We start from the raw sequence: 22,283 nt of genomic DNA, 5'->3' as shown, positions 1-22,283 counted from the left end.
ACTAAAAATAAAAAGCTTGTCTATTAGGTCAAAATTATTTTGTTTGAAGAAAGTGATCAGCTTACGTTTTGGAGTCCAGGCGGAGGGGGAGAAGGGTGCAAGGCAGAGGGGAGAAGGGTGCAAGGCAGAGGGGAGAAGGGCGGAAGGCAGAGAGGAGAAGGGCGCAAGGCAGAGAGGAGAAGGGCGCAAGGCAGAGAGGAGAAGGGTGCACGGCAGAGAGAAGGGTGTAAGGCAGAGGGGAGAAAGGTGGAAGGCAGAGAGGATAAGGGTGCAAGGTAGAGAAGGGTGCAAAGTAGAGAAGGGAGCAAGGCGGAGGGGAGAAGGGTGCAAGGTAGAGAGGAGAAGGGTGCAAGGCAGAGAGTAGAAAGGGTGCACGGTAGAGAAGGGTGCAAGGCAGAGGGGAGAAGGGTGCAAGGCAGAGAGGAGAAGGGTGCAAGGCAGAGGGGAGAAGGGTGCAAGGCTGAGGGGAGAATGGTGCAAGGTAGAAAAGGGTGCAAGGCAGAGGTGGAGAAGGGTGCAAGGGGGAGGGGGAGAAGGGTGCAAGGCGGAGGGCGAGAAGGGTGCTGCAAGGCAGAGGGGAGAAGGGTGCAAGGCAGAGAGGAGAAGGGTGCAAGGCAGAGGGGAGAAGGGTGCAAGGCAGAGGGGAGAATGGTGCAAGGTAGAAAAGGGTGCAAGGCGGAGGTGGAGAAGGGTGCAAGGGGGAGGGGGAGAAGGGTGCAAGGGGGAGGGCGAGAAGGGTGCTGCAAGGCAGAGGGGAGAAGGGTGCAAGGGGGATGGAGATGAAGTTAAAAATGTGCCCACCCCCCCCCCCCCCCGGAAACATTTCTGCGGATGCCCATGGAACGCACACTACTTTGTGAGAGAGAGTGGGAGAGAGTGGAGAGAGAGAGAGTGGAGAGAGAGAGAGTGGAGAGAGAGTGTGGAGAGAGAGAGTAGAGAGCGAGAGTAGAGAGCGAGAGTAGAGAGAGAGAGTGGAGAGAGAGAGAGGGTGGAGAGAGAGGGTGGAGAGAGAGGGTGGAGAGAGAGAGTGGAGAGAGAGTGGAGAAGGAGTGGAGTGAGGCAGTGGAGAGAGAGTATAGAGAGAGTGGAGAGAGAGAGTAGCGAGAGAGTAGAGAGAGAGAGTCAGTGGAGAGAGGGTGGAGAGAGAGTAGAGAGAGTGGAGAGAAAGACAGTGGAGAGAGAGTAGAGAGAGAGTGGAGAGAGAGAGTGGAGAGAGAGTAGAGAGAGAGAGTGGAGGGAGAGAGGGTGGAGAGAGAGAGTGGAGAGAGAGCGTGGAGAGAGAGTAGAGAGAGAGAGAGAGAGTGGAGAGAGAGTAGAGAGAGAGAGAGAGAGTGGAGAGAGAGTGGAGCTAGACAGTGGAGAGAGAGAGAGTGGAGAGAGCATGGAGACAGTGGAGAGAGTGAGCAAGAGAGTGGAGAGAGAGAGAGTGGAGGGAGACAGTGGAGAGAGAGTGGAGAGAGAGTGGAGAGAGAGTGGAGAGAAAGACAGTGGAGAGAGAGTAGAGAGAGAGTGGAGAGAGAGTAGAGAGAGAGAGTGGAGGGAGAGAGAGTGGAGGGAGAGAGAGTGGAGGGAGAGAGATTGGAGGGAGAGAGAGTGGAGGGAGAGAGAGTGGAGAGAGAGTAGAGAGAGAGAGAGTGGAGAAAGAGTAGAGTGAGAGTGGAGAGAAAGTGGAGCTAGACAGTGCATAGAGAGTGGAGCGAGAGAGAGAAAGTGGTGAGAGAGACAGTTAAGAAAGAGAGAGTGGAGAGAGAGAGAGGGGGAGAGAGAGAGAGAGAGAGAGAGAGAGAGAGAGAGAAGGGGTGGAGAGAGAGTGGAGAGTGGAGAGAGAGAGTGGAGAGAGAGAGTGGAGAGAGAGAGAGAGAGAGAGAGAGAGAGAGAGAGAGAGAGAGAGAGAGAGAGTGGAGAGAGAGAGGAGAGAGAGAGAGAGGAGATAGAGAGTGGAGAGAGAGTGGAGAGACAGTGGAGAGAGAGTGGAGGAGACAGTGGAGGAGACAGTGGAGAGAGAGATAGAAGAGAGAGAGAGAGGGGAGAGAGAGAGGGGAGAGAGAGAGGGGAGAGAGAGAGTGGAGAGAGAGAGAAGAGAGAGAGGAGAGAGAGTGCATAGAGAGTGGAGAGAGAGTGGAGGGAGAGTGGAGGGAGAGAGTGGAGGGAGAGAGTGGAGGGAGACAGTGGAGGGAGACAGTGGAGGGAGACAGTGCAGAGAGAGAGTGTGGAGAGAGTGTGGAGAGAGTGGAGAGAGAGTGGAGAGGGAGTGGAGAGAGAGTAGAAAGAGGGTGGAGAGAGTAGAAAGAGGGTGGAGAGAGTAGATAGAGGGTGGAAAGAGAGTGAGACAGAGAGTGAGAGAGAGAGAGTGGAGTGAGAGAGTGGAGAGAGAGAGGGGGAGAGAGAGAGCGGAGAGAGAGAGAGTGGAGAGAAAGTAGAGAGAGTGTGAAGGGAGAGAGGGTGGAGAGAGTGGAGAGAGAGAGTAGGGAGAGTGGGGGGAGAGTGGAGAGAGAGTAGAGAGAGTGGAGGGAGACAGTGGAGGGAGATAGTGGAGAGAGAGTGGAGAGAGAGTAGAGAGAGAGAAAGTGGAGAGAGAGACAGTGGAGAGAGAGTGGAGATGGAGTGGACAGAGTTGAGAGAGAGAATGGAGAGAGAGAGAGAGAGAGAGAGAGAGTTGAGAGAGAGAGAGACTGACTGACTGACTGACTCAGACTGAATACTGACTGACTGAGAGACTGACTGGCTAGGAAACTGACAGAGAGAGAGAGCAAGATTGGCTGACTAAGAGAGTGACTGACTGACTAACAGAGAGAGAGAGACTGATTGAGAGTGAGACTGACTGGCAGAGAGAGAGACTAACTGAGGTAGAGAGATTCTGACTGACTGAGGTAGAGAGATACTGACTGACTGAGGTAGAGAGATACTGACTGACAGAGAGAGAGACAGAGAGAGAGGCAGAGACTGACTGACTGAGAGAGATAGACTGATTGACTGCGAGAGAGACTGACTGAGAGAGACTGACTGACTGAGAGAGACTGACTGACAGAGAGAGAGAGACTGACTGAGAGGGGGACTGACAGGGAGAGAGAGAAAGAGACTGACTGAGGTAGAGAGATAATGACTGACTGAGAGAGACTGACTGACTGGGAGAGAGAGAGACTGACTGGGAGAGAGCGAGACTGGCTGACAGAGAGAGAGACTAAGAGAGAGAGAGAGAGACTTGGAGACTTACTGGCTGAGAGAGAGACTGTCAGAGAGAGATAGACTGACAGAGAGAGACTGACAGAGAGAGAGACTGACTGAGAGAGAGATTGACTGACAGAGACTGACAGAGAGAGAGACTGACTGACAGAGAGAACAGAAACTAGAGAGGGCCCATGGAGCTTTGTTTTCTTTTCTGTTGTCTCCATTTCTTGCTCTTTCCATAACACCTCAAGCAGTAAATAAGAGGCCGTCAAAAGTCCAAGGTTAGACACGCCTGTGATGTCACTGGGTGTGAAAGGGAGTGACATGTCGCTTTTGTCACCCATAACATTTTGGCGAATCGATGTCCATGAGGGTCCGGACCCCCTCTTCCGGGGCCCCCACCTACGCTCCCTGCACAGGGCCACCATGAGCCTAGAGCCGGCCCTGCCTAGATAGCCAGAGAACCCAGCCTCCAGGGACCAACGCAAAACCCAAGCAACCAGTGCAAACTCAGCTGCAAGGGCATTCACATTCAGTCAACGCCTCATCAAAACACGGTTTGACAAACAATGTAGTCACTGCATTATTTTTTGGTGCTTGAGCACCAGCAAAACACTGATCAAAGACCATAAGACGTCCACTAAGAAATATGAGGAAACCATTGCACAACCAAACCCTGGGCAAGAAATTAACAATACAAATTGGATATTTGCTTTTGGGATGGAGCATGAAATAAACATGTGCACATTGATCCCACTAGATAACCACACTACTGGCTCCAGAAATACTTCAAGATTACATTAAAAAGCCTTCATAGATGCAGGTGGGCTTCTGCAGCACAGTTACCCTGGAATTCAAAAAGGCTCAACGCCATCTAAGCACGCAGAAGGAACTCCAGATCTAAACACGTCTAGAAAATCTGCTGACAGAAATTCATATGGCAAATCTCTTGGAGTACACAGCCCCACATCCGAAATCTCTCCCAGGAATGAGTCCCAAACCAGCAAGTATTTAGGAAGCTATTTAAGACCAAGCAATTCAAATAACTCGAAACCACAGTACACATTCCCCTCTCCCCTGAATTACTACTTCCACCCTTGTCAATCACTCTAGAGATCCGTACTTAGTCTTAAAATATTTTGCTCTCCACTGCAACGTCTATGATGCCTCCTGGATTTTTTCACTTACCTTAAATCGAGATGTGTGACAAAGCACACTAAGAGGACTATAAAGCCAGATGTTTAGTGCTATCAAAAACAAGTAAATAAGTACACTGGGATGGCATTACTTGCGACATAGTAACAATGGTGCAGTATGTTTCAATGAGAATTACAGATCCTACAGGTCTTCGTCTCTCCTGGTTTACAAGTAATTCTCTGTGGAACCCACATGCCATGGGTAATAACAGAAATATTTGTTTCTGCATTCACTTCTTCTGGTCATTCTCGAATTTCAAGCCATTTACCATGGGCAAATTCCTCGAGGTTTGACATTCAGTACACGTAGGATCCGTTGTAAGTCATTTGCATGATAAATGTGGGGGAGTGTAATTTTCAAGATTTAATGTTGAAAGTGTCTGAAAGGCTTTTAGATGAATAAAAGTAGTGATAAGAAACATTTGATACATGTACTGGTTGCCTAAGGACAAATGGTTAGCTTAAACGAAGAAAGGTCCTGCTTTGTATGTATAATTTCCTCAAATAGAACGATTAACCCCCCCTGGAACATAGTTTTACTCTGTGATTGTTTGAAGATGCCAAACCCCTTAATCCAAATGACCACAGGCAACTTAGGCAGAAACAGAAAACACCCTGTGCAAATTGCAATTGAGGGAGTGATTCAAAGATGAAACTCATGACTGTACATAGTCACCAATTAATCTTGCATCAGGTTCAAAGTAAATGGAGGTAAATGCCAAGGATGCATTTGAAAGGAAAAGCAATGTTTACCAGGGCTTGCAGCATGCCGTCGATTGCAACAGTGCCTTCCATGGTTTGAAAGGAGGATTTAGATAATGTTGAAAGAGTCCAGTCCAGGAAATCTGCCATTCGTTTTTGTTTGACATCAGGGCGAGTGATAAACCTGTTGGAGGACATTAAGAGAGTAAAAAAACACAGAATTAATTTGAACAGTAGAATCAAGTTTGTAACTCAATATTTCCTGTTGCCACAACCGGTTTTATTTAGTTCCTTAGGTGTGGGGTGGTCTTTAGCTAAACAAATGGGTGCAAACATCATTATTTTCAAAAGTTGCAGCCACGATTTACGCATGCAGCACTTTACTTTGAGAAGCACTCAACAATACCAAAAAGGCAGGTAAAAACATCCTCTGATTCTGAGCAAATCACTTAATTTCCCCGTGCCTAACAAAATGAATGCGTCTGACTGTAAAGCCACTGGTGCTCATGTAAAGCGCTAGGATATCTTCGGGTTACGCTTTTACGTGAATTAAGGTTAATCGCAATAACAGAACAAACAAAGGAGGTAATTTTGAGCTGCTAGGTTCCAAGATAGTATTTACACTAACGAACATTGTCTATATATGCCCGAGGACTGCTTGAAAGAAGAAGCTCGGCAGCGATAAATAAACAGCCTTCGTGGAATATATTTTCCCAGTTTTCTGACTGAAGTGTTGCACTTCCTGGTCTCAAAGTAGAAATGTGAGCTGTGTAGGCCGCGCCCACTGGTGACATCATTTGAAGTACAAATGTCAAACTATCCCCAACAGGCCCGTGACGCTGCACACATCAGCTCGGAAATTAACTGGGACTACTAATCTGCACGAAACTGCTCTCCCCTCTCTTCTACAGTAATGACTGGCCGGCACCCACTGCAATAACGTTAGGTACAGCACGTTAGATATTCATGGAGGCGTACTTCTCCGGAACCTTTTGATAATTTAGTCACGTCATCGCAGCAACCGTCGTGATTCACAATGCCGGGGTCCTTCTATTAAAACCCCCTCCTTAAACAGACATCATGGGATATACCATCCCAACATAACATTTCTTCTTGAGCCAGTCTCAAAAACACAACAGCTCCTGCACTGTGGTACCACTACATATGACTTCACATAATAACTGAGCGAGGAGAGGAGAGGAGAGAGATCAGGTAATCGTCAACACACCCTCATGAACTGGCTTATTTATTTAGAAATGTATTAAGTGTGAGAGAGCGCAATTTGAATGAAAAATATATCTGTACCATATTTACAAGCATATCGCATAAACGTAGAAGTTGTTACATGAAGTAGCACTTGTAGCGTATAAGTTAGCCGATGTAACCTAAGTAATAGGAAATGTATCTGTATTCACTTTAGAATATGCATTAGAAAGACCGTATATATAGTGGTCTAAAATAGAAATGCTTAAGAACAGTAGAACGTGCTAAACTGAATATACGTATGTAATTATTAAACGGAGAAAGCGGTGAAATGTAAAGTAAAGAAATGTGTAGACTATATAGCACGGTGTAAGCACGAGAATATAAACGTTGTATTTTATGTAACATGGATTCAAGTATAATCACTGATTTGCTGATTCAATTATATATAAATGTGTGTTAAAGGTTATACTGTGTAGAAGAGTTTGTAGGAATGTTAGAAAAGTGCGGTCATGTGTGATTTTAACCTAACTGACCAAGGGTTCGCAAGAGTGTAGTCCGCTGTATGTAATTTAGTGGGCTCACAGGAACAGGGGATAGCCTTGATCTGAACGTGCGAGACAAGAGTCAAAAGGTCTTGCTAGATTTAAGGTGACAATGCTGGACGAAGTTTATGGCCTAAGTGAGATAAGAGACGCTTGGAATTTGGGTCTTGTTTAGAAATGACCGTTCACAGGACCAAACGAGGTTACGAACACAATCGTAAAGAATGGAGTTCTGTTGAGGTGATAGACTTTGCTCTGAAAGTGTCAACTGGAATGTCAATGAAGTCGCCAGCCAGATGACGAAGATGGTGCCTAAGAAGCAAGGTCAACTTAACGGACGACGCGAAGAGATGAAGCGATGGAAAAACCCAAGAATGAGAACATGTGTAAATGTATACGTGGTGGGCGTCAAGGGGCGTTCCACCCATACTGTGATTGTGTATTTAGGGACAGCACCCCGGGGAGAAGTTAGCGCAGATGGCCTGAGAGGAAGCAAGAAGAGCTCAGAGCGCAGAGAGAGAGCAGAGCGCAAGAGAGCAGTAGGCCGAGGACCTTTAGAGAGCGGATGGGTAGGCAGAGAGGGTACTGTTTCTCGATATAAGTTACCATTAGAGGCTAAGAGAGTTTGAACTTCTTTGGAAGTCAAACTGCTGACACCTTTTTTAGGTAAGGAACTTGCGAAGTAGGGATGTCACCTAGTATAGAGTAGGGACAGAATTAACTTGTTATTCTCTTTTTGTAGATGACGCAACGGAACCACTTTGTGTCTATGCTTTTTAATCTGTTGATGCTGGAATTGATATTAATTGTATTCTTTTGTAGACTTAGATTCTTTAGGGAATTTATGTTCCTTTTAGTTCCTGTATACTTGTTGAATCTTATCCTGAGAGGATTGTATATGCAATTAATTCTGATTTTATATTAAATTTTAAAACTTTATCAGTCGTAAGTGGTTCTTCAGAGTTGCGTCAGTCTATGGGGTTGATTTAATCTATGTGGGGTTTGTCTTTTACTCAATGACAGAAAATAATCGATCCAAAAGGAAGAATGAGATAGGTATCTAGGTAATCAGAAAAGGTATCAAAATCTCATTCCCCGCAGTTGGTAGCAGAGAAAGATGGTTTTCTTCTTGAGGAAGACAACCTAGGTTAGGTCTAGATTACCCCAAGGTCCCTAGTCATCGGCGACCAGAAGAAGAATCCCTGCCGAAGACGGTGCTGACGGTGCGAGAGAAAAGCAGCAGAGTCGGTCGAGAGTGAGTATAAGGGTCATGCGTTGCCAGATTGCGGTGTTTTGTGTTGTACTTGTGTTGTAATGTCAAGCGGAGTTGAATGCCTGTAGTGTGATTGAGGGAAGGTTGTGAGCGCGCGCAACCGGATAAAATCTTAAGATCCAGAGAAGGGCTTAAGTGGTTCGGGTGTATCGAACACCCAGAGTAATTGTCTACCATTGTAAAGGGGGTCATGAGGTACCATTGATCGCCCGAAGGACCGATGATAGGGGGAGTGACAGAGTGAGTATGAGTAACGGACGCTGGTCGGACGTTTACTGTGTGTAAGTAACCTATCAGTTAAGGCGAGCGTCTGAAGTGAGAGGAAGACGTCTCGTCAGTTGAGGTGACAATTACAGTTAGACTGTGGACGTACAGTCAAGAAAAGTGATCGCTTGGACGGAAGTAGTCATTTTTCGGCGTATGAATGAAAACGCATGCAAGACCGTGAGACGAGTTGAGAAAGGAGGGGAACTGCTGCAGAGGGGACGAGTGACGTCAGCGTAGAGCCGCGCTGAGATTGGTCGGTCAGTGTAGAGTCGCGCTGGGATAGGCTGGTCAGCGAGAGCCGCGCAGGGATTGGTGGTTTGTCATCGGGAAGTAAAGAAGAGAATTAAGGAAAATTGTAGATTTGAAAATGAAGTGTTTTAAGCGTTTAAGGGCGATCTTTAAGAGAGATAGAGGAAGCTTGTATGCAGGAGAATAAGCTCCACCAGAAGGCACACCAGCTTATTATATGGCTGTGAATGTAGGGTTACACTCCATACTATGGATCTCCGAGTGGAGTAAGCTAACGGAAGGAAATGAGGAACTGACGTTCCCGAGATATGGGACGTTTAGGATAGAAGCATTGAACCAACTGAAAGCGGTAATGCTAGCAACGAGACCTCTACCGAGGCCAACACAGTTCGAAGCCCTTAGTGCATGGTTTAGAACGGCACACGAAAAGAGCTTGAATAGGCGCCAAGAAAGAGTGAGACGATCGGTAAAAGCAGTGCAGGATGCTAAATGGGATGATGAAGCTAAAAAGTGGAGGGTGCAGAAAATAGAAGCAGACAAACTGTTCACAATGCTAGAGACTACGGGAGAAAATAAACCTCTAGAAGAAGATGAGGATAGCGAGCCGGATGAGGATCTGATAGAGAGGCTATTATTAGATAGACCACCTCCGTACAACAGAGAAGCCGAAAGTCCCGAACTACAGCAAGGGGATGGGGCTAGGTGGGGGGAATATAAACCGCTCCCCACATCAGAGTGGGATTCCAAGAAAGGTGAGGAAGTACCTCAATCTAGTCCCGTACAGAGAGTAGTAGGAAGATTCGTGGTCCAGAAGGTGCCAGAAACGCAGCATGCAAGGTCGTATCAATTGCCAGATGCTCTACAAGTACCTGTTACCATAGGTCCTATAGTGTCAATCTACAACCCAGAGGGAGTCCAGCAGAAGGAACAGGCACGATGGGACAGGGAAAGGGCAGAGATGGAAAGTAGGAATAATACGATCAATTCCCAAAGGCAGTTGTTAGGACCAAAGAGTCGGAGTACCCCATTGGATTCAGCAACGGGTCCCTGGATAGAACAAGGGGGTCAGAGAGGACAGATGGATCTGAGGGGACCGAAACCGAAAACCTTTAAGGAATTAAGGGAGTATTTGAAAGAATGGGATGCTGCCGAAGAGACTCAGAATAAAAAGTTAGAAACAGAAGCAGAATGGAGAGATCAGGATAACAGGATCCTCTCTCACTGCGGAGCTGGCGAAAGCAGCCCGGAGTGGGAGGGAGGGAGTCAAGGAAGCAAGGGAGATACTTGCCATACCATCGGTGGCACTAGACAAATGTGTGAAGACAAGAGTGCAGGGTGTGGGGGAGTGCCTCGCCTCATTCTTAGTGAGGGAGAACGAAAGACGCAGGAGTACCGAGATAGTTTCAGGTGCACTCACCATGCCCCGGGAGAAAACGTGCGACATTGGAGTCACGAGAATATAGAGAGTCGCGAAAGGTCTCGCCATACATCCAGTGATCACGGACGGGATCGCGGGAACATGGAGGACCGTGAAGGACCTTATCGTTTATTGAGTGACACCAGACAGCAAGGGAGTTGCAGTGATGTAGAACAGAACGGAGGATCCTATCTTGCATCTAGAGAGACCGAGCCGAAAAGACAGAACGCAGTAATGGGGGATAGAACATTGTTCCACCATACCCCAAGGAGGATGGGAGAGCTTGGGATCTAGAGAGGTGGGAACAAAGAGAAGCAAGAAGGACGCCTCATAACTCACCTGCACCGAGACGTAGGGCTCGTAGTGGGGGTGAGAGGGATGTATACGAACCACCTAGGGGTGAGGTACTGAGAGCTGAGATAAAAGCAAAACGGCTCGACGTAATGAGTTTAAAATCAGACTTGGAAGAAATCATAGACGGCACATTGCCAATGGAAAGGATAGAGCTGTATGATCATGATGAAATACTGTTTATATCTAAGGATGTTACTCGGAAAGCGAGGTCAGTTCATGAAAAATTATCTGAATTGGCAGACAGGTATATGATAGACATGTCACGAACTAAAGCTTTACAGGGCAACCATAGGCTAAATTGCACGGATCAAGATCTAGATGAGCGTAGGACGATTGGGCTGAAAGTACACATAAAGGAACTGATCCTGAGTATCAGAGTATGGAGGGATTTGGATAAATGGGAGGAAAGATGGTCTAAGAGGGGATCCGTCAGAAGGAGTACACTTGCGAGGTCCCAAGATGGAGAGATAATGCGAATGGAAGCTTTCCCTTTGCGAGAAATCGCGAACGGAAGCTACGTGCATGTACCCTGGAGTAGGGGGGATTTAGCGGCATTTACCAATTCCTTTCCAAAGCTCAGGGAGAACCCCGTCGAGTGGTATAAGCAGGTAGAGAGGTTTGTGAAGATCTCTAAGGTACTGTGGATCAATTTGAACACTCTGTTTGATATCGTAGTACCCGGAGATTTGTGGACGGCATGCAAACTTAGTGTTGAATGGCCCATTTGTGAACCCGCGAGGGATGCCCAGACGAATGGTCCATCAGAGAAAGTCATGGAAAAGTACGAGAGGGTAATTGCATGGTTAAAAGAGAAGGTGCCGGTGCAGGACATAGACTGGGTTAAGATAGATCGAACAACTCAGGAACCTAAAGAGACCGTTCACGAGTTCTATGAGAGATTGCTGAAAGCATTCAAACAGTACAGTGGGTTGGATGTGATGGACCCCAAAGACATAGGACAGTTTGTGTCGAAGTTTGTCCTAGGATTGAGGCCAGACATAAGCCTGATGATTCAACAGCATTTGATTTGTTGGCAGAACAAACCTTTAGATGAGATTCTGAGGTATGCGAGGTACTGTAGCGATGAAATAGATTCAAAGGCAAAGAAACTGAAGGAAAAGCTGATGTTGGTACAGATGCAATCAGCTGGAAAGGGTGGACAGCGGCAACAGGGAACAGGAACACTAGGAAAGAAACAGAATAATCAAAGCAGAGATGAGGAAGAAAGACCGAGACCGAGGGTAGATATCGCAACACTGAAAAAGACAACGAGGTGCCATCAGTGTAACGAGGTAGGACATTGGAGACGCGAGTGTCCCTATAATGTCGAGACGGGGGAATTAGAACAGGAGGAGGATGAGGTTCAAACCAGCATGGTAAAGGGAACAGCAGTCCCGAAGGGAAAGTTTATCAAAGGGGGGACTCAGACTCCTCGAGCGCCGTTCCCTCAACCGCCTCGCATTACAAATGGAGGGAAAACCTATAGACAACTGCCACTGTTCGTAGGAGGAGAAGAATGCTACTACGTTGATCCTCTTACAGGGCAACGAGTGAATAGGGAAGAAGACTGTACTCTAGGAGCAGCCCTGGAGGTAGACCAGAGAGGACCATACGTAGAAGCTGAGGTGGCTGGATGTCCTACGACCTTTTTGGTAGATACGGGGGCCACTCGATCCACTTTGAGATCGGCGGTAGTCCCAGGTTTGCCAATGTTGGGAGAGACGATTCAGGTGGTAGGAGTCGCAAACAGGAGAATGACGAATCCTCTGACTGAACCAGTGTCAGTGAAGATAGGAAATTACAGTGATGAACATCAGTTTGTGATCTGTGATTCTAGCCCTGTGTGTCTGTTAGGAAGAGATCTGTTGTGTAAACTAAATTGCACAATATATTGCACGCCTGAAGGAGTAGAAGTGCAGACTAACGATGATGATGCCGATTTTAAGGTTGTAAACTCGCAGGGATGCGTGGAACTATATCCTACCCTAACGGTGGAGGAGCTTCCACTGGACTTGAAGGAGACAGTGTCAGCTGAGGTGTGGGATTTTACTGGAGAAGAAATAGGACTGATCAAAGGGGTAGAACCGGTAAAGATCATGGTAAAACCCAATGCTGAGTATCCAAGAACACCACAATATAAGTTGACACCGGAGACAATTGCAGGAATAAAGCCTGTGATCGAATCCATGATTAAACAGGGAATGCTGAAGGAGATCGTGGGAAGTCCATGTAACTCCCTATTATGGGTTTGCAGAAGCCTAGTGGGAAATACAGAATAGTGCAGGATCTTCGGAAGATTAATAATATCGTTGTTTCATGTTGTCCAGTGGTACCGAATCCATCAGTGATATTGTTTCAGATACCGTTCCAAGCTGAATGGTTCACAGTGATAGACTTGTGCCAGGCTTTCTTTTCGATTCCTTTAGATGAGGAGAGCCAGTATTTGTTCGCTTTTAAGCTGGAAAATCGCGTTTTAACATGGTGTCGTATTCCCCAGGGGTATACAGAAAGCCCATCGATTTTTAACCAGCTGCTGAAGAAAAATCTTGAAAGTCTAGTACTGCCCAAGAACTCAGTTCTGGTCCAGTACATAGACGACCTCCTAGTGGCGTCAGAAACTGAGGAAGCTTGCAAAGTAGACACCATCACCTTACTAAATCACTTGGCCAAGAACGGACACAAGGTGTCTCCAAGTAAATTGCAGTATTGTCTCACCGAAGTGCAATACTTGGGCCACAGGATTGAAAAGGGAAAACGGAAGGTGTCTCCAGACAGAATAGAGGCGATCATGAAAATGAACGTGCCTAAAACACAAAGAGAAGTCAGGATGTTTCTAGGCATGGTCGGTTATTGTCGGCAGTGGATAGCCAACTTTTCACTGAAGGCAAAACCTTTACTACAACTGACGCACAAGGGAGTGAGTGATCCGGTACCATGGGACAAAGATTGTTTGATGGCATTTTTGCAGCTGAGGGAGGACTTGTGTCGTGCCCCGGCTTTAGGAATGCCTGATTACGAAAAACCATTTTTGCTTTACTGCTGCGAAAGAGAAGGTTGTGCTTTAGCAGTTTCGGCCCAGATACACGGCAATGCGCGTAGGCCAGTTGCTTACTTTTCGGCTACATTAGATCCAGTAGCCGCAGCGTTGCCCGGATGTCTCAAGTCCGTAGCTGCAACGGGTGTCAGCATTGAAAGATGTGAAAATGTGGTAATGGGACATCAGTTAGTGGTGTACGTACCGCATTCTGTGGAATTGTTAATGACCAGGACTAAGACTCAGCATTTGACAAATAGTAGGCTCACACGCTACGAGCAAGTCATATTGGCTGCTGAGAATGTGACCCTAAAGAGATACTCTGTCTTGAATCCTGCTACTTTGATGCCACTTCCAAATGATATTGATGATGAAATCTGTACAGATCATGACTGCCTTGATGTGACTGAACTATGCACCAAACCGAGACCAGATATCGTAGATGAACCATTGACTGACCCCGATGAAATATTCTTTGTTGATGGTTCATGCGTAAGAGACGATATCGGTCAGCTGAGAGCAGCATATGCAGTTTGTACAATTACCAGAGTTGTGGAAGCCGCCTGCCTGGAAGGAGTACATTCCGCTCAGGTAGCTGAAATCATTGCTTTGACCCGTGCCTGTTTGGCAGGTAACAAAATTCGAGTCACCATATACACCGATAGCCAGTATGGTTTCGGGGTAGTTCACGACTATGGGCAGTTATGGTCTCAAAGAGGTTACATGACCTCCTCGGGTTCTCCTATTAGGAATGGAGAATTCGTGAGATTATTGTTAGAGGCATTACAAGGTCCGACAGCCATAGCGGTTGTCAAATGCGCCGCGCACACGAAGAATACAGACTTTGTGTCGCAAGGTAACCGTTACGCAGACGAAGTTGCACGTTATTGTGCAGAACAGGGTTATTCTCACACCAATGTAGAAGTGGGGGGAATACAGGAAAGAACTGAGTTGACTATGTTGTTAGACACTGTAGATACGTGGGACGAATTAAAGTGTGTTCAGGAAAATGCTCCAGATGATGAGAAAAAAGCATGGGAGACAGCTGGATGTACCAAAAGTGAAATGAATTTTTGGATTTCTGCAGATGGGAGAGCAGTTTTACCAAACGAACTTGTTAGTCCAATGGCAAGGAGATTGCATGGACCAGCACACATAGGTAGAGATGCTATGGTGAGAGTATTCAGACAGACGTGGTATAATCCGAAGTTTAGAGTAGCGGCAGAAGCAGTATGTCAGCGTTGTGCGATCTGTCAGCAACTAAACGTAGGAAAGAGAACACCAGTTACTTTGAGTCACATAGGGAGGTCTGGGGGGCCTTTCAATAGAATGCAGCTGGATTTCATTGAAATGCCCAAGTGCAATCGACTCAGATACGTCTTAGTGATTGTCTGTATATTTTCTAGATGGGTTGAAGCTTACCCGACACGTAGGTGCGATACACTTACAGTAGCAAAATTGTTGCTTAGAGAGTTGATACCGAGGTTCGGGGTGCCATCCTCTTTGGAATCGGACAGAGGAACTCATTTCAACAGCGAAATAATGAAGATGCTATGTTCAGCCTTGAGTATTGACCAGAAGCTCCACTGTAGTTATCGACCAGAAGCTTCGGGGATTGTAGAGCAAATCAACAGCACAATTAAATCCAGACTTGCCAAAGTTTGTTCATCGACATCTCTGAGTTGGCCTGATGCACTTCCATTGGTTCTTATGAGCATACGTAGCACACCAGATAGAAGAACAGGTTTCTCTCCACACGAGGTGCTAATGGGAAGAGCTATGAGATTGCCATCGGTTCCGACTGCAGCGTTGTTGAACATCACAGACGATTTGATCTTGGACTACTGCAAGGGACTATCTGATGCCATTCATTCTGTGTCCCTCCAGGTCCAGGCTGCAGAGGTTCCATCAGCACAAGACTTGTGCCATGACCTGTGTCCGGGGGACTGGGTCCTGGTGAAGAAGCATGTCAGGAAGAACTGTCTAGACGTGCGCTGGAGAGGACCGTTCCAAGTCATACTAGTTACGAACACTGCAGTAAAGTGTGGAGGCTTGCCCAACTGGATACACGCCTCACACACCCGAAGAGTTCCAGCACCTCTGGAAGAAACAGCTCCTCTCTCGGATGAGAATCCAGCGGAAAGCGGAGAAGCCACAGAGAGGAAAGCCAAGCTGTAGAGGTGATTGAAGAGGCTGAGCCTGTATCGGAACAGGCCGACGACGGTCAGGACACCAGTGAGACCGAAGTCGTCTCAGAAGAGGAAAGTAGCTGGGAGTTCGAGTCAGATACCGAACAAGCTGCAAGTGATCAAGAGGCGAGTCGAAGAACAAGGAGCAGGAGGACAAGGAATGGAGAAGTTAGTTGGCCGGAAAGAAGGAGAAGGTCAACCTTGAGAGCAAATCCAGAGAGCACCCTTGTCCCGATCTCCGAAGATTCAGAGCCAGACGAAGAAGCTACGGATTCAGGCTCTGAGAGTCCGAGAAGATCAAGAAGGGTACGTGTGCCCTGCAGAAGGTACGCCACCCCAGAGTGGACTTATCTAGCAGATGTCTTGGGGACAGAGATCTGGGAGAGTGAGAGAAGTGCAAGTGATCAATCTCGATCCATTTGTGGCAGTGGAGATATGGATGTTGACGCCTGGAATCGAGACTGAGGGGTTACTGACTTTCACACTTCCCATTCCCCTTTACCTAAGTCGGATCAACGACCTAGTGCTAAATCGATTAGAGTTTCCGACTTTTGGTCATCAAATACCAGAACAAGAAGAAAAAGTCATTTGTTTAGAATTATTGGAACATGTTATTAGAGCTGCAGGTACGAGAATCATTGTAGATGCATAAAGACTTTTGTGTTTAAGCTATAAAGAAGAAGATAACCTAGCGCCGAGTGGAAAGAAGAATAAAATTAGGGATTACATTTAGAGGACGGAGAAGGGTTAGGGTTGTCTATTGCTGAAGATAAAAATACATTGTTATGAAAAGAGACTTTTGTTGATTAAGAGCGCTTCACAGACTGAGAAAGCAAATAAAGCAAGACAAAGACTTGAAAAGAAAACTTTTCTTCGAAAAAGAAAGAGCTACGCTGTTTGATAACATGGAGAATGGCAACCCAAACCGAAAAGCCAAATGCATAATAGGTACACTAATAGCGGTAGTAATTTTTCTTATTATTACAGTAGTTACCACATCGTACATGGTAGGACATGCAAGTGAAAAAGAGACAACAGATGTAAAGCCTGTAACGACTTTGAAACCTGCTCTTGTTGGGAATAAGGAGGAGAGCAATGTCATCCGTGAAAAGACGTTACTGGCAAATGAAGCTCGTAGGTTACACGTAGACGAGTCGCAGGGAAATTTTAGATCAAATGCATATGCCAAGCTATTGTATGAGTATATTGATGCCATGGAGGCCAAGGATTGTTATGTATGCATGCAATTGCCGGCTTCCGTAGATGAAGGCATCAGATATCACCATCTCCCACTGACATATGGGATAACATGTAGTTTATTGCTCAGTATATTTTATGGTAGAGAAGGGTTCGAGTACTACTTTTCAAATTATGATTCGGTACTGCCTGAAGTCCCGAATTATAAACAAATGAATAAGTGGGACTATTATAAAAAGGAAGACAGATTAACAAAATTCTTTCTTCCTTGGGATACATTAGATACTTCATATGCACGCAGAAATAATCTGACTTGCAAAGTGTCAGAGGTAGAGAAAAAGTTCATAGGACAGGTAGATGACCGGTACAGAAGGCAGAAGATTCTAAAAATGTCAGGACAGTGGAAAACAGATTGGACTGAAGAAGAAAAAGCACACAAGAAGAAGGGTAGCAATGGTCCAATAGCTTTGGATAGAACGCAGAAAGGAAAGTTATGTTTAACTCGAAGCAAGACGTATTATGAGAGTGTATTTGTAGGTGAAGTAAATTGCGAACATGCTTTTAGGTTAGAGTACTATACGAAAGATTTTATGAAAGGGATGCAAGCGATTCCTAATGTATATTTTGTATGTGGAAGAAATGCCTATGTAAAACTGCCTGACAATTGGTATGGTTCGTGTTACTTGGCAATTGTCTTCCCCACAATATATCATGCAAAGGATTTAGCGATCATAGAAGGAAAGGCTTCGACAAGAACGAAAAGGGAAATAGGAGATGCTGAAGTAGTTGGAGACATATTTGGAGCAATGTTTCCTATGTTAGGTTTAATACTTAACGATGTTAAGATCAGGAGACTAGCTACAGTTGTAGATAGATTGTCTGCAAGTACTGCAAGGTCATTGATGCTAGTAGAAGGAGAGATGCAGTCGATTAGGGCAATGGTTCTTCAGAACCGTCTTGCTTTAGATGTTCTGCTAGCAAAAGAGGGCGGAGTCTGCAAGGCTTTGAAGGTCCAAGAATGTTGTACTTACATTCCAGACAATTCAAAACCACTTGAGAAAGTCATACGGAACATTACAGAGATACATAAAGAAATCGAAGATTTAACAAAAGTAAATGTTTGGGAGAAAGTAGGTCATGGAGTAGGAAAGGTTGGAAGTTGGTTTGCCAATCTTGGTAAAAGCGTTGTGTGGTACATATTGAAACCTGTTTTAATAATATTGATTTGCATAATTACATTGTTGGGTTTAGTGAAACTGTATAAATGGTATAGGTCGAACCGGTTACAAAGATCCATGAGAGAGCAAGAAAGGAGATTAGCTGCTTTACAAGATCAACAGTATAAAAGTTTAAGAGCTCTCGAGACGATAAAAAGAGGGAGTCTTGTAACTAGTTCTGTGTAAAGTGTCATTCAAATTGATATTAGTGATGACCCCAGAGGTCATCAAAGGGGGGAACTGAGAGAGCGCAATTTGAATGAAAAATATATCTGTACCATATTTACAAGCATATCGCATAAACGTAGAAGTTGTTACATGAAGTAGCACTTGTAGCGTATAAGTTAGCCGATGTAACCTAAGTAATAGGAAATGTATCTGTATTCACTTTAGAATATGCATTAGAAAGACCGTATATATAGTGGTCTAAAATAGAAATGCTTAAGAACAGTAGAACGTGCTAAACTGAATATACGTATGTAATTATTAAACGGAGAAAGCGGTGAAATGTAAAGTAAAGAAATGTGTAGACTATATAGCACGGTGTAAGCACGAGAATATAAACGTTGTATTTTATGTAACATGGATTCAAGTATAATCACTGATTTGCTGATTCAATTATATATAAATGTGTGTTAAAGGTTATACTGTGTAGAAGAGTTTGTAGGAATGTTAGAAAAGTGCGGTCATGTGTGATTTTAACCTAACTGACCAAGGGTTCGCAAGAGTGTAGTCCGCTGTATGTAATTTAGTGGGCTCACAGGAACAGGGGATAGCCTTGATCTGAACGTGCGAGACAAGAGTCAAAAGGTCTTGCTAGATTTAAGGTGACAATGCTGGACGAAGTTTATGGCCTAAGTGAGATAAGAGACGCTTGGAATTTGGGTCTTGTTTAGAAATGACCGTTCACAGGACCAAACGAGGTTACGAACACAATCGTAAAGAATGGAGTTCTGTTGAGGTGATAGACTTTGCTCTGAAAGTGTCAACTGGAATGTCAATGAAGTCGCCAGCCAGATGACGAAGATGGTGCCTAAGAAGCAAGGTCAACTTAACGGACGACGCGAAGAGATGAAGCGATGGAAAAACCCAAGAATGAGAACATGTGTAAATGTATACGTGGTGGGCGTCAAGGGGCGTTCCACCCATACTGTGATTGTGTATTTAGGGACAGCACCCCGGGGAGAAGTTAGCGCAGATGGCCTGAGAGGAAGCAAGAAGAGCTCAGAGCGCAGAGAGAGAGCAGAGCGCAAGAGAGCAGTAGGCCGAGGACCTTTAGAGAGCGGATGGGTAGGCAGAGAGGGTACTGTTTCTTGATATAAGTTACCATTAGAGGCTAAGAGAGTTTGAACTTCTTTGGAAGTCAAACTGCTGACACCTTTTTTAGGTAAGGAACTTGCGAAGTAGGGATGTCACCTAGTATAGAGTAGGGACAGAATTAACTTGTTATTCTCTTTTTGTAGATGACGCAACGGAACCACTTTGTGTCTATGCTTTTTAATCTGTTGATGCTGGAATTGATATTAATTGTATTCTTTTGTAGACTTAGATTCTTTAGGGAATTTATGTTCCTTTTAGTTCCTGTATACTTGTTGAATCTTATCCTGAGAGGATTGTATATGCAATTAATTCTGATTTTATATTAAATTTTAAAACTTTATCAGTCGTAAGTGGTTCTTCAGAGTTGCGTCAGTCTATGGAGTTGATTTAATCTATGTGGGGTTTGTCTTTTACTCAATGACAGAAAATAATCGATCCAAAAGGAAGAATGAGATAGGTATCTAGGTAATCAGAAAAGGTATCAAAATCTCATTCCCCGCAAGTGCGCGGCTACCGCCATCGGGGGTGTCCCGGCGCTGCGGACAACTGAAACATCGCGAGCATTAAAAAAACTAGGTTCGAAAACAGCCAAGTCTTTAAGATATGCCTAAACAGCGACTCTAAGTCAATAAAACAAAGACTAAGGGGCATACTATTCCAGAGCCTTGCTGTAACCACCGCAAAAGCTCTGCCGCCTTTCCTATGGCGCTGGAACCTGGGGGGAGCATCAGGTGGTTAGATCTAAGAGTGCGAGCTGAGTGCACCAACTGGAGCTACCCGGGTCCCCTGCCGTTCAGTGCCCTGAAAGACAGGACCAGGGCCTTGAACTGGATGCGGGAGGTGACCGGGAGCCAGTGAAGTCTTTACAGATGTGGGGTAATTGAATGCCGGTGCGGGATGTTGCAGATTAGCCTAGCGGCTGCATTCTGTATAATCTGTAAACGGTGAATGAGATAGGCTGGGCACCCACATAGAGGCTGTTGGAATAATACAGGTGGGAGGTAATGAGGGCGTGGACAACCGTCCTGCGCGAATCAAGGGGAAGATAAGAAACGATTTTTTAATCATGCGCAGCTTGCAGAAGCAGGCGGAGGTGACTTTTTTAATTTGGGCCTTGCAGGACAATTCTTTGTCAACTACAAAGCCCAGATTTCGAGCCGAATCCACTGGGATAGGGAGGGGATTGAGCTCAGCCGGCCACCACACGAATGGCAGCAGTGGGGCCTTTTGATTAAAAAACAGCACTTCTGTCTTATCAGTATTTAACTTAAGGGTATTGTCTGTCATCCAGGATGCAATCTTAGTGAGGCATTGTCTAAAATTGAAGAGGCCTTTGTCAGAATGATCATTGAACGAGAAGATCAGCTGAGTATCATCAGCGTACGAGACCACTCTGACCCCATAGTCTTCTATGACCTCGGCAAGTGATGCCAGATAAACATTAAAAAAAAAAGGGGGCTGAGAGCTAATCCTTGGGGTACTCCACAACTCAAGTTTTTTTTTTCTTTGGAGACGAAAGGTCGTCACCAGACCTGCTGTGTTCTTCCTGACAAGAATGATCTTATCCAAGCAAGGGAAGTGCCTCAAATCCCTAGGTTGTGTAATCTGTCCAGCAAGATGGAGTGTGAGACAGTATCGAACGCTGCGGACAGATCGAGGAGCACCAACATGGCCACCTCGCCTCTGTCCACGCTCTCACGAATAGTCTCAGAGACTTGCAGTAAGGCAGTTTCCGAACTATATCCGGCACAAAATCCGGACCTTGAGTCATGAAGGAGACCTCTCGATTACAAGTAGGCGGCTAGTTGTTCCTGGACAACTTTTTCCAGTATCTTGGCAGGTTTTGGGAGGAGTGAGATGGGCCGATAATTACTAAAAACAGCTGGGTCAGCCTCAGCTTTCTTCAAAATGGGCAGCAGCATGGCCTGCTTCCATGCCTTAGATAACTGACCTGAGAATAAGGAAAAGTTCCAAATAGAAACTAGAGGGGCTGTGATTACAGGTGCAGGAATGATAAAGATCTGGGCCGGAACTGAGTCTAATGGAGAGCCAGATTTGCATTGTCGCATTTTCAGCAGAGCAGTGTCCAAAGATACTGGTTCAAAACTAGATAACAATTTGCCCTGTGAAATGGAAGTATCGTGAGCAGGGCTGTCCGGCCTGCAGACAGCGGGTTGTTTAAAGCCAGTAAAGATGTCAATGATCTTGTTGTGAAAAAAATCGGACAGGCCGTCGCAAAGTTCTTGACTGGGTTTGATCTTGCTGGCAGCTGTCGCAGGGTTAGTGTATTCCTTGATAATTGAAAACAAGGATTTCACGGAGTTCTCTGCTGCCTTTATTTTATTCGTAAAAAAGTCTTTCATCGTAGCCCGTTTGAGCTCATTAATTTTTTTTAGCGCAGCTCTATAGGTGGCTTTGGCAAGGGGGGTCATAGGAGACTCGCCAGCGGCGTTCAAGCTTCTTGCATCCACTCCTCTCTTCCCGTAATGTTTGAGAAAACCAGGGTGCAGTAGGCTGGCCACGCGCCGAGGATAAAGGTTGCAAAGGGGCAATGGTGTCTATAGCTGAAGATAGTTGTTCATTAAATTTAGTTACCATAGTATTCAAATCATCTGAGGGCAGCCAGTTCACCTCAGCAAGAGAATGCTGAAGGGCCTCACAGGTAACTTTGAACCATTTCCTGCCCAGGTCACCCGCCTTAGAGGGAAGGATAGGCGTCCGGGGGAAAGTCAGGCTGAAAGGAATTAGATAGTGATCTGACCAGGTGAGGGGGAAGAGAAGGCGAGGTAGATAGGCCTGACAAATTAGTAAATATGAGGTCCAAGGTATGGCCCGCCTGACGGGTGGGGCCACGGACTTTCTGATCTAAATTTATGCCTGCCATGGTATCTACCAAGGAGAATGCTTTTGCACATATGAAGATTGAAATCTCCCAGAATAATAAAGTGCGGG

The 22,283-nt window shown here is 45.7% G+C and overlaps 1 protein-coding gene across 3 annotated transcripts in view; it reads right to left on the bottom strand.

The window, feature by feature from the left end:
- The window catches only part of TBCD (tubulin folding cofactor D), a 2,218,561-nt gene that overhangs the window by 1,909,826 nt on the left and 286,452 nt on the right, over positions 1 to 22,283 (bottom strand). For 2 of the 3 annotated variants that reach the window (XM_086930600.1, XM_086930601.1), the window contains exon 8: positions 5,118 to 5,250. In XM_086930600.1, coding sequence (XP_086786726.1) covers positions 5,118 to 5,250 — 133 coding nt within the window. Of the gene's footprint in view, positions 1 to 5,117; positions 5,251 to 5,698; positions 5,790 to 22,283 lie in introns of those variants that run through there. The other variant, XM_086930602.1, reaches the window with a different exon arrangement.

Source organism: Lissotriton vulgaris, chromosome 7 (assembly GCF_964263255.1).
Source record: "Lissotriton vulgaris chromosome 7, aLisVul1.2, whole genome shotgun sequence".
Classification (NCBI taxonomy): Eukaryota; Metazoa; Chordata; class Amphibia; order Caudata; family Salamandridae; genus Lissotriton; species Lissotriton vulgaris.
This window is presented reverse-complemented; position numbering and strand designations above follow the sequence as displayed.